Raw genomic sequence first — 13394 nt, 5'->3', positions numbered from 1 at the left:
ATTTTGTTGTTGAAGTTTTGTTGTTTGTGGGGAGTCTAACTTTCTTAAATAGTGAACTGTGCTGTGGTTTCTACTGTGGTTTTGTATTGTGTCGCATTAACTTCAGTTTCAGCTCTTTGGCTTGGCACAACTCCTCTGAATATATTTTATTATCCATTATTACATTGATGTAGGAACGTTCTGAAGTACTTTTAATAATGTTATCTAGGTTAAATAAAAGTACTAAATGAATAAACCAATAACTTATCAAATAATGTTTATTTTTATGTTGGATTGGGTGGGTTTATAAAGCACAGGGATTGTAGCATGGATCTGGGCCATCAATGATTGAAGTCTCGATGCATAATATCTCAACTTGAGTCTCAATGAGCCCGATACTGTGGAACAATATCAAGGTATCATGTTCATATAAAGCACTGTAATATAGGCCAAAGCACTATGATAAGGTATGTTTTATAAGATACATTTATTTGTGATAAATAAATTATATACTATTTGTTTGCTGAAAGCTCAAAGCTTTTTAGAACCAAAATATATTGTGGAAGAAGTATTCATTTACACAGAGTTTGCAAGTCTGTGCAAATCATTTTTTCTCTCCGTTTGAAACAGATATAGTATACCAATGCTGTGGTTTGTGCAAGTCACTGATGTTGGTATATTGTTTTCTTGTGTAGGTGATGGATCTTCAGCCTGGAAATGACCTGTGCAAGCATTGAGTAGTGAACGCCTCCCCCTTCTCATAAGGCTCCACCCATGCCACAGATCCACCATGCTGTATGGCCAGATCCTTCACAGGCGTGGCACAGACGAAAGCTTCCTCAACCTTAACGTGGGCGGCTTTAAGCAGCGCGTGGAGCGCAGCATCCTGCAGCGCTTCCCCAGGACCCGCCTGGGGTGCCTGTTGGGCTGCGTCTCCGAGGAGGCCATCCTGGAGCTTTGCGATGACTTCAGCCCCACCGACAAGGAGTACTACTTTGACCGCAACCCGCGTTTCTTCCGCTATGTCCTTAACTTCTACCACACGGGCAAGATCCACCTGATGGAGGAGCTGTGTGTCTTCTCCTTCAGCCAGGAGATTGAGTACTGGGGCATCAAGGAGCTCCACCTGGACTCCTGCTGCAGCAACAAGTTTCAAGAGCAGAGGGAGTTTGCAGAGGACAAGGACTTGGACCGGAGGAGCGATGAGCAACATCAGCAGTTCAGGAGCATTGACTCATCCATGGAGGATCTCTCAACTATAGACCAGGACTTGGAGAAGTTTGAGGGTACCTGGTGCTCGGAGGTCCGCAAGAACATCTGGCTGCGCCTGGAGAACCCAGGCTACTCACATTTGGCCAAGGTGATCGCCGTGGCCTCACTGGCCATGGTGCTGACCTCCATCGTGGCCATGTGCATCCACAGCATTCCCGAGTTCCACCAGGTGGACCTCAACGACAAGGAGATTGAAGACCCAGTGCTGGCTATCTTCGAGGCTGTGTGCGTTGTCAGCTTCTCTGTGGAGTTCCTGGTGCGGCTTTCCGTGGCACCGTGCCCCCGGAAATTCCTGAGTAACGCGCTCAACATCATCGACTTTGTGTCCGTCGTGCCTTTCTACGCCACGTTGGCCTTTGAGATGGTGGACGAGGAGAACGAGGAGCTGGAAAACGTGGGGAAGGTGGTGCAGATCCTGCGGCTGATGCGCATCTTCCGCATCCTCAAGCTGGCCCGCCACTCAGCGGGGCTGCGCTCATTGGGTGCCACGCTAAGGCATAGCTACCATGAGGTGGGCCTCCTGATGCTCTTTCTCTATGTGGGCATTTCCATCTTCTCCACCCTCATCTACTTTGTGGAGAAGGAGTCAGAGGAGTCGGACATAACGACCATCCCTGTGGGCTGGTGGTGGGCCACTATTAGCATGACGACGGTGGGCTACGGCGACACCTGCCCAGTGACGGTGTTAGGGAAGCTAGTGGCAACCCTGTGCATCATCTGTGGGCTGCTGGTGGTGGCCCTGCCTATCACCATTATCTTCAACAAGTTCTCCATGTACTACCAAAGACAAAAGGCCATGGATGCTGATCAGACCAATAACGAGGCGGACCAATGCAATAATAACGATATTAAGATCCCCGACCCCAGTATACCTTACTTTAATGCCGGGGACCTGTACACCCAAAAGATGAACTCATTCATCGCCAGTATCTCTGTCAGGAGCAGCATCGGCAGTGATAAGGACACAGACATCTCGAGTATCCAGGATGGAGAGACGACTTGTATCCTGAGGAGCACTTGAGAGCTCAACTTACTAGACTTAAACCCTTTTACTCCTTGAGGAGCATAGGTCATCCACAAATGATCTTCTTCACGTTTGGGCCAGTTTCTCAAGTTCCATGAGTAGTTCAGTTCTTCAATCTTTACATTACAGATCTTCTCCAGGTGTTCCTTGGTCTCCCACTGTTTCCTTTACCTTGTGGGATCCATATAAGGGACTGGAACAGTGGATGCTGACTTTCTTGGAGTGTGGCCACAGTTGAGAGTGAGGAGGAGAAATAGTACCACCCTGCTTTCACCTGAGGCTTTTGAAATAGCTGTACATGGCAAAAAGCACTTTCCGGTTCTCAGGGTGAAAATAAGTGTGCTGTATCTCTCCACGTTCTTGTCCTTAGAGACTACGATCCATTAGGCCTAAGACTTGGCCTGTTTTGCATTAGTGACTTGAGGACCTATTTTAATGCTCAGCAGTGTCTGTCAACATTTATTTTGAATCAATACTTTTTATTTTCACATGGCAATCATATGGAATGAAATAGCCATGGTTTGAAACAAAATTACATTTAGCAATGTCTGGCAAGCATCTACTCAATGGCATGCTACTGCATTTCTCCTTCTCTTCTATACTAATAATTGAAAGAGACGACTGCACGTGTGCTTTAAGGATGAAGTCAGTATAGGGTGTCTATTGCAGTAATAAAGTATGACTTTTGAGATTTTACTTAACTAGGCAAGTCAGTTAAGAACAAATTATTATTTACAATAATAGTCTAGGAACAGTGGGTTAACTGCCTTGTTCAGGGGCAGAACAACAGATTTTCACCTTGTCAGTTCAGGGATTTGATCTAGCAACCTTGCGGTTACTGACCCAACCCTCTAACCACTAGGCTCCCTGCTGACAAGCCGTGGCTTGTCTTTAAAAATTAATTGCATCAATCTCTGCTTCAGCTGTCAGTCAATTATGCAATACCTGCCACATAACCATGAGTTGTTTACCTATTTTAGGTCATAAAATATTTCCCATATCAGCTGGCCATGCCAGGAAAGGCACTTCTTAGCAAATATGACAGACATACAGCACAAACATACAGATGTATTGAATATTAGTTACACATTACTGTTTTATGCCCTGTGTGAAGCTTATCATCCTGAACACATTTTTACTTTACTTTAAAGGTACACAAAATATGCTTTGCCTGTCTCTCTCTCTCTCTCAATCTCTCTTTTTTAATCCGCCTTTCTCATCCCTTCCATCTGATCTCCCTGAATGCACTCAGAGGGATGTCTCGTTCAGATTAAGACGTGTACATTAGATCGATCAGAGAGGGAAAGGCCAATCATTGGGGCTGCGATCCAAGAATTATAATGTAATGCCCCGGCCAAAAGTGCTTTCCCAAATACCCCAGGTAATCCAATTGATTTGTTCTCATTTTGGAGGTGATCATTGATCAAAGTGTCTCCACTGAATTCAAATCGCACCTGTCGCACCTACCCTTTGCAAATATAAATGTAATTTACAAGTGTCGTCAGTCAATTATGTTTCTTTTTCTGCTATTACTCTAAAACGTGGCAGAACCATTAAAAAATAATAATACTGTAATTGAGTTTGGTTTGGCATAGGTACATCCAAGTCTATATGTCTTTTGACATTGCTTTTATATCACCTAGAATAGCAGATTATTAGTTAATCTGCAGAGACAGACATTTGTCTTCAGGTCTGCTCCAAAAAACATACAAATACAACAATGTCAATGTCCGAAAGCTCTGGCTATCAGTGTACCTTGACTGTATTACATACATTATACTGTCACTTTATTTGCCTTAAAATGAAATTCCGGAACAATTTCATGAATGCAACAAAGATGTGACTGTGTGATAGGCTCACATACAATGTGTATGTTTTTTATTAGCATGTTTAAAAAATATATATGTTATCCACCGCCATGCAGACCATTTGAAGTATAGACTGAATTTACCACAAGCTAAGCTATTGAAATGAAACTGTTTTTTTTGGCAGCAAGCTGCAGTTGATAGGGATTGTTAAGCAAGCCTGATACTGATATTTAAACAAATGTTTACGTAGCACTGCAGAGTATGTCATTACCCTTTATGAGATATTAATTACGTGACCTTTTATTGTAGACCTGATAATTGAGTGTCAACCAACCGTTATTGCCATCCACATTATTATAATTAGAGCAATACAATTTACACTGACCTCATGAGAGCTTTACTTTGACTATATGCGGTACACTTTTGAATAGATTTCGTGTAGTTGAAAATACAGCATGAACTGCATATACCCCCTTACCTAATACAGGCTAATGAGTTTGTTTCTATCCCAGAATAATATTTTATACTCATTAAGGCATTATACATCACATCAACAATTGCACAAATGTCAGGCTCTAATTAAATTTTTTTAATAAATGACTAACAACATGTCTTGAAAGAAAAACCCACCAGTGGTCACTATTGGCCCACTAGCAACAGCTGACTCATACCACCATGTCTAAGTAAAGGGGCATCATGCACCCCAAAAATCTGAGGGGGTCACAAAGTACGTGAGAATGGCTTGGGGGTGGTCCGGAGAACAGAACAGATGAACCAGAATGATATTTACTCTCATGGGTTGCCCCCCCCAAATAAAAAGTTCTGAAAGCCACGCCCCTACTAAGCCACGCTTCCAGTTTAAAATGTATGTAGTTCTGTCCTTGAGCTGTTCTGTATTATGTCATTCTGTATTATATGCTTCATTGTCATTCTGTTTCATGTTTTGTGTGGACCCCAGGAAGAGGAGTTGCTGCTTTTGCAACAGCTAATGGGGATCCTAATAAAATACCAAATACCAGTCTTCTGATCTGCATTTCAGCATTTTTCAGTGTAAAGTGTTGAACTCTACTGGAGGGATAAGACACCATTCTTGCATGAGAAATTCCATAATATGGTGTTAAGTTGATGGTGGTGGAAAACGCTGTCTCAGGCACTGCTACAGAATCTCCCATTAGGGTTCAATTGGGTTGAGATCTGGTGACTGAGACAAACACACACTTTAAACCCCCTATTCTTCTTTGAGTCCCCTCTTTCAAAGTCACTGAGATCTCTTCTTCCTAGACATGGTAGCCAATATATTGGTCAACTGGGCATTTTTATACATGACACTAAGCATGATGGGATGTTAATTGCTTAATTAACTCAGGAACCATACCTGTGTGGAAGCAACTGCTTTTCATTCTTTGTACCCATTATTTACTCATGTGTTTCCTTTATTTTGGCAGTTAGCTGTAGGTGTAACACATGGAAGTAATACAGTGAGCTCCAAAAGTATTGGGACAGTAACACATTTTTTTGTTTTAGTTCTTTACTCCAGAACTTTGGATTTTAAATTATACAATGACTGAGGTTAAAGTGCAAACTGCCAGCTTTAATTTGAGGGTATTTTCATTCATATCTGGCAAACCGTTTTGAAATTACACAACCTTTTAAATCATTAAATCATGAATTGAGAAATTTAAAGACCAACAAATATCATATCCCCCCAAAAATGCTAACACCCCGTTATTGTAATGGTGAGAGGTTAGCATGCCTTAAGGGTATGACATTTGTACATCTGTAACTTTTCTCACTCATCATGATTCATTGCGTGCTAGGGACATGGGACCAAATACTAAACTTTTGACGACTTTATACAGATACAGTGCATTCGGAAAGTATTCAGAACCCTTAACTGTTTCCAGATGTTGTTACGTTACAGCCTTATTTTAAAATGCATTAAATAGTAGATTTTTTTCTCATCATTCTACACATGTTAGATGGGGAGCGTCGCTGCACAGTTAAATTCAGGTCTCTCCAGAGATGTTCGATCGGGTTCATGTCTTGCCTCTGGCTGGGCCACTCAAGTATATTCAGAGATGTGTCCCGAATCCACCCCAGTGTTGTCTTGGCTGTGTTCTTATGTTCGTTGTCCTGTTGGAAGGTGAACCCTCGCCCCAGTCTGAGGTCCTGAGCGCTTCGGAGCAGGTTTTCTCTGTACTTTGCTCCGTTCATCTTTCCCTCGATCTTGACTAGTCTCCCAGTCCCTGCCGCTGAAAGACATCCCCAGAGCGTGATACTGTCACCACCATGCTTCACCGTAGGGATGGTGCCAGATCTCCTCCAGATGTGACGCTTGGCATTCAGGCCAAATAGTTCCATCTTGAATCTTGTTTCTCATGGTCAAAGTGCTTTAGGTGCCTTTTGGCAAACTCTAATCGGTTTGTCATGTGCCTTTTACTGAGGAGTGACTTCTGTCTGGCCACTCTACCATAAAGGCCTGATTGGTGGAGTGTTACAGAGATGGTTGTCCTTCTGAAATATTCTCCCATCTAAACAGAGGAACTCTGGAGCTCTGTCAGAGTGACCATCGGGTTCTTGGTCACCTCCCTGACCAAGGCCCTTCACTCCCATTTGCTCAGTTTGGCAGGGCGGCCAGCTGTAGGAAGAGTCTTGGTGGTTCCAAACTTCTTCCCTTTATATAATGATGGAGGCCACTGTGTTCTTGGGGACCTTCAAGGCTGCAGATATTCTTTGGCACCCTTCCCTAGATCTGTGCCTTGACACAATCCTGTTTCAGAGCTCTACGGATAATTCCTTCAGCCTCATGGCTTGGTTTTTGCTCTGACATACACTGTCAACTGTGAGACCTTATGTAGACAGGTGGGTGCCTTTCCAAATCATGTTAAATCAATTGAATTTACCAGAGGTGTACTCCAATCAAATTGTAGAAACAGCTCAAGGATGATCAATGGGACCAGGATGCACCTCAGCTCATAGCAAAGGATCTGAATACTTATGTAAATAAGTAATACATTTCTGTTTTTTATTTTTACTAAATTTGCAAAAAATAAATAAATAAAATGTTTTCACTTTGTCAATATGGGGTATTGTATGTAGATTGATGAGGAAAATTGTTTATTTAATCCAGTTTAGATTAAGGCTGTAGCATACCAACATTTGAAAAAAGTCAAGGGGTATGAAAACTTTCTGAATGAAGGTTCCATCACTTTTGGTCCCCTGAAATGGGGTGACTGTACAAAAAGTGCTGTAATTTCTAAACGGTGTTGGAGTGCAGAGCCAAAACAACAACAACAACAACAAATCACTGTATGTAACTATGTGCATCTACACTGTAACTATCTGCCTAATATAATTACCCTGCAAATATATTGTTTTTGCAAATACCTAGGCCACTTAGTAAACAGTGGAACCAGAAATACAGCTGAAAGAAGCATCATGTGCGTGTCATCCACTACTAAATGACAGATTCTAAAAGCATCTTAAAAGGAGGCCAAATGAAATCTCCACAGAGACAATTCTGCCTCCGAGGCATTCCCTCTAGCTAGAGAGATATTGATTTTGTATCCACTGTTAATGTTTGGGAATTTGAGGCCCCACAGCATTTGACACGTCCTTTCGATTTGCCTCTGGTGGAGACGAGCACGAGAAACAGACTTTGACTAAACTAAAATGCATGTTTAAGATGCACCAATAGTTCAGATGCCAAGTTGACAAAACGGCCTCTCAAAGACATTTGCATGGAATGCTAAAGATAGCAAAAATAAATCAAGTGTAGATAAATGTGGCATCAAAATCAATTCACTGTACTCCCTTACACAAAATAACAGGTGCACATGTTTAGTAAATCAGGGCTAAAGAGTGGACACAGCTGGAAGAAAACACATGCTACAGCAACATGCTCTCCATTGTGGTATAGTTCAAATATCTTATCTAGATAGAAACAACCATTTACATGTAAATAAAAATGACATGGCATCTGCTTTTCTCTTGTTCATGGTTCAAAAAAATGGAGAATAACATTTTTGTAGGCAAATGTCTAACATGACTCAGATAAACAATGAATTGTACTGATTTATTGCCATCCCACTCGCTGACATGCCTTTTTATCATATGGCAGCTCTTTCCCCGATTTTTACAAGCAGCATGCTTGAGATATCCCACTAATGCAATAGATTAGACACCTGAAAGGATGGATCACAGGCTGATGGTTAAAGACTGGGGTTTAGTGGTTATAGGTTATGCCACTCAATCCAGAGGCATGAAGGAGTTTCCAAAGTGTGTGCGCTAAGACCTATAGCAGCAAATACAGTATGTCCAATGACATTGATGGCATCTGTTATTTTCTCTATTACGAACTTAAATCATCAAATTGAATACTGAATCAAATGCTACCTGACCGATTACACATGCAGGTGTACCAGGGCCATGCACAGACCCTTTAGGGGGCAGGTGCTCAAAATGAAAAAAAAAGGCTACTTTGAAGACTTGTGGGGCAAAAGGGCATGTGCTCTGCACAGGTACAGCCCTATCTGTGCATGTGCCTGTGGTGCACAGCTGCACAAATGTCCTTATTTTCTTGTCTGTGTTTTTACCGTTACTCTTAGGTCCATTTTCAGGTGTCAAGTGACAACAGCCACAGATATTTCTTCAACAATTTCACAACTTCAAGGTCTTGAGAACTATCCAGACACCTCTGACTTATCCCTTGATGGATAACGTTATCTGCCAACAAAGCTTGTGAGGGAAAATGGGCCATCATGAGCTGAGAATATGATTCGGATTTCATATGACACGGAATTCACACCATAAATGGAAAGTTAGCTTGTTTCCTATGGGGGATCATAGCAAGGGGGAATACTCTGAGGTAGATCTGCTATCTCTATTTTCTCTAATCGCAACAAAAAGCTATGTGAATAGCATCTTCTTATTGCTGCATCTGACATTACACGTTACTGGATCGAATCAAAAATATGTGGGGTGATGTGAATGCCTTTGAATGACTGATTATGTGACAAAATTTGGAGACTTTTGACAGCCCCCCATTGCCATTTAATTGTAACTCTGTGATGAAAGGGCCCTATAAAAAAGGCCTGAATGAGTTTTAAATTACCAATACTTGTGTCAATGGAAGAGTTCTTTCAAATGGCAAAAGCCTAACTGTCATTCAAGTCTATAAATATTGATTGAAATTGAGTATAAGCAGTACATCCCATTTTTGAGTACTGTACAAAGGACAAAACATGTTATCTAATCAATTCAATGAAGTAACAAAAGAATGGGTCCCGGTCCAAAAATCTGCTGCTTCTCTTCCATCCAGCACCATTGAGGGATCGCCATCACAGTCTGGCATCCATCTTTATTTACATGGGCATCACATCACCACACTGCATCTGATCTGCTCATACCATTTGTCAATTTAAAGACAAAGGGCCAGCATTACAGAATTATTTGGCAACTCTACATAAGAAATGCCAATAAATGTTTTATATGGGCATGAAATTGCATTGTGACAGGAGGCTACCATCAGCCATCCATCTCCCTAGTTCTGTTGTCATCAGTTACAAAAACTTTAGATGAATACACACAAAATACAAAATCACTGGAATGAGGATTCAAAGAATTGTCAAAAATAGCACCGTGGAGAGAAATGTTGCTATAGAATAAAATAAAACATTTCTAGTGAAAGAAAGTTTGGGAAGTCATTGTTTTGTGCTTAAATAACTACGATTATACAAACAGGCTGGCAGTCCACGTGTAACGGCATGGTTCAAGTCTATACACACTGACAAATATTGGATATGTAACTAAATTAAATGTACATTATTACATGGTTTTTGAGTTTTATACAAAGAGCATGTTGTCCACTGTTGTTACATGCTAAGGTGAGGGAAATGGTATACAATTGACACAGCTAGGGGGATAATACTAGAAGAAAACTGCTGAACAATTAAATGGCACAAACTGTGTCTGTGTAAACTGTTGGTTGCTTTCTTATTGAATTCTTAAATAAATTATACATTTGCAAAAGTTTTTTTTGACTGGTACTGTAAGTATTCACAGATATTTTTAGAATTCTTCAAGCTCTGTCAAGATGGTTATTGATAATCGCTAGACAGGCATTTTCAAGTTTTGCAATAGATTTTCATGCCGATTTACAGTACCAGTCAAAAGTATGGACACACCTACTAATTCCAGGGTTTTTCCTTATTTTTACTATTTTCTACATTGCAGAATAATAGTGAAGACATCAACATTATGAAATAACACATATGGAATAATGTACTAACCAAAAAAGTGTTAAACAAATCCAAATACATTTTATATTTGAGATTCTTCAAAGTAGCCACCTTGATGACAGCTTTGCACACTCTTGGCATTCTCTCAACCAGCTTTACCTGGAATGCTTTTCCAACAGTCTTGAAGGAGTTCCCACATGCTAAGCACTTGTTGGCTGCTTTCCCTTCACTCTGCGGTCCAACTCATCCCAACCATCTCAGTTGGTTTGAGGTCGGGTGATTGTGGAGACCAGGTCATCTGATGCCACACTCTATCACGCTTCTTCTTGGTCAAATAGCCCTTACACAGCCTGGAGGTGTGTTTTGGGTCATTATCCTGTTGAAAAACAAATGATAGTCCCACTAAGCACAAACCAGATGGGATGGCGTATCGCTGCAGAATGCGGTGGTAGCCATGCTGGTTAAGTGTACCTTGAATTCTAAATTAATCACAGACAGTGTCACTAACAAAGCACCCCCACACCATCACACCACCTCCTCCATGCTTCACGGTGGGAACCACACATGCGGAGATAATCCGTTCACCTACTCTGCGTCTCACAAAGACACAGCGGTCAAATCTTATTGGTGTCCTTTTAGTAGTGGTTTCTTTGCAGCAATTTGACTATGAAGGTCTGATTCACGCAGCCTCTGAACAGTTGATGTTGAGATGTGTCTGTTACTTGAACGCTGTGAAGCATTTATTTGGGCTGCGATTTCTGAGGCTGGTAACTCTAATGAACTTAACCTCTGCAGCAGAGGTAACTCTGGGTCTTCCTTTTTTGTGGCTGACTGTCGTTTCTCTTTGCTTGTTTGAGCTGTTCTTGCCATAATATGGACTTGGTCTTTTACCTAATAGGGCTGTCTTCTGTGTACTCCCCTACATCTGCTAAATATGTGTATCCAACCAATTACATTTGAAATTATTTGAAGGTGAATCTTTCTTATGTTTAGTTTTTAACCAAATTAAATGGACAAGAGACAAAGGGCTGTGAGACATGGGTTTAAAACTTCTTCAGGGTAGGGTAATTTTTTCTCAATTTCCGCCTGACTGTCAGGCCCAGAAGCCAGGATATGCGTATAATTGGTACCATTGGAAAGAAAACACTTTGAAGTTTGTAGAAATGTTAAAATAATGTAGGAAACTATAACACAATAGATATGGTAGGAGAAAATCCAAAGAAAAACCAACCAGAATAAAAAAAAAATTGAGAGCCCATGCTCTTACAATGGAAAGTATAGGGAAATAATGAAATCTAGCTCCCAGTATGCAATTCCTATGGCTTCCACAGGGTGTCAGGAGTCTTTGTTCAAGGTTTTAGGCTTGTTTCTTCCAAAACGAGTAAGAATAATTTGTTTTAGTACAAAGAGACCTGCTTGAAAATTTGTGTGTGCGCGAGCCATGAAAACAACACGCACCTGCTAAAATCAGATTCCTACTTCTTTCTGTATGAAATTTTATAGTTTGATTACATTTCAGGGTCTCTGCGGATGAAATATAAACGTATTTTGACTTGTTGAAACAAAGTTTAGGGGTAGATTTTCAGCTTCCTGTCTTGGCATGTTGAACGAGTGGATTACTCAAATCGATGGCGCCAACTAAACTGACTTTTTGGGCTATAAAGAAGGATTCTATCTAACAAAACAACACTACATGTTATAGCTGGGACCCTTTGGATGACAAATCAGAGGAAGATTTTCAAAAAGTGAATATTAAATCGCTATTTGTGAATTTATGAAACCTGTGCCCGTGGAAAAATATTTTGATGTGGGGCGCCATCCTCAAACAATCGCATGACATGCTTTCGCTGTAAAGCCTACTGTAAATCGGACAGTGCAGTTAGATTAACAAGATTTTAAGCTTTCAACCGTTATAAGACAGTATGTACCTAAATGTTTAATATTCATAATTTTTATGATTATGTATTTGAATTGTGCACCCTCCAGTTTCACCGGAAGTTGTCCCACTAGCGGAACCCCTATCCCAGAGAGGGTTTACCTCTGGACACATGAAAGGTAGGATGTATACGAAGGGTCCGGGGCAACAGAAGACGAACAGTAGAGGGGCTAATGATTTTGGAGATGGGGAAACGGGCCAGATAAATGGGATTCCACCCGAAGGGGCAGACTCTGGGTGGACAGCCATACCTTCTGCCCGAGATGATACCAGGCAGCAGGGGTCCGGTGGCGATCCGCTTGTCGTCGATACCTTGAGGTGTTTTTGAGGAGGGCCGACCGGGCTCTCCTCTAGGTACGACAACAGCAGTGGACAAACATCTGTGCAGAAGGTATGCCGACCTCCTCTTCCTGCTCAGGGAAGAGCAGGGGCGAATACCCCAGGGAACACTCAAAAGGAGGCCCGTGACAGCGCAGAGTAGTCTCCAGATCCTGGTTGGCTCGCTCCGACTAGCCTTTGGACTGGGGGTGGAATCCGGAGGACAGGCTGGCCGACAACCCAATGAGGGTGCAGAACGCCTTCAAGAACCGAGGAGAGAACTGAGGATCCCGGATGGTGTCATGCTCCGGGGTAATAGCCGCGGGACTATAACGGCGAGACAGTGCATCTGGATTGCCATTTTTGTATCCTGGCTGATATGAGACGGAGAAGTTGAACAGCAGGGCCCATCTAGCTTGCCTGGAGTTGAGGCGTTTGGCTGTGGGGCGATTCTCCAGATTTTTGTGGTTGGTCCATACGATGAACGGGTGTTCCGCCCCTTCCAGCCAGTACCTCCATTCCTCCAACACCATCTTCACTGCGAGAAGCTCACGATTTTCCACATCGTAGTTTTTTTCCATGACGTTGAGGCAATGGGAGAAGAAGGCGCAAGGATGTAGCTTCAGGTCCAGGGCAGAATGTTGGGACAGGATCGCCCCCACTCCTATATCAGACGCTTCGGCCTCCACCACAAACGGATGGGAAGGGTCAGGATGAACCAGGATGGGAGCAGTGGTGAAGTGGTGTTTGAGGTCCCGGAATGCCCGGTCAGCAGCAGGGGACTACGTGAACGGAACCTTGGGAGAGGTGAGTGCTGA

At 42.1% G+C, this 13394-nt stretch overlaps 1 protein-coding gene across 1 annotated transcript; it reads left to right on the top strand.

The window, feature by feature from the left end:
- The first annotated feature begins 769 nt into the window (after nucleotides 1-769).
- On the top strand, nucleotides 770-2272 carry LOC139383906 (delayed-rectifier potassium channel regulatory subunit KCNS3-like). Its single transcript, XM_071128510.1, has one exon. It carries the CDS (start codon nucleotides 770-772, stop codon nucleotides 2270-2272), a length of 1503 nt encoding a protein of 500 aa, XP_070984611.1.
- The last annotated feature ends 11122 nt before the right edge of the window (nucleotides 2273-13394 follow it).

Source organism: Oncorhynchus clarkii, chromosome 25, assembly GCF_045791955.1.
Source record: "Oncorhynchus clarkii lewisi isolate Uvic-CL-2024 chromosome 25, UVic_Ocla_1.0, whole genome shotgun sequence".
Lineage (NCBI taxonomy): Eukaryota > Metazoa > Chordata > Actinopteri > Salmoniformes > Salmonidae > Oncorhynchus > Oncorhynchus clarkii.
Note: the sequence above shows the minus strand (reverse complement) of the source record. Positions and strands in the feature narration are given on the sequence as shown.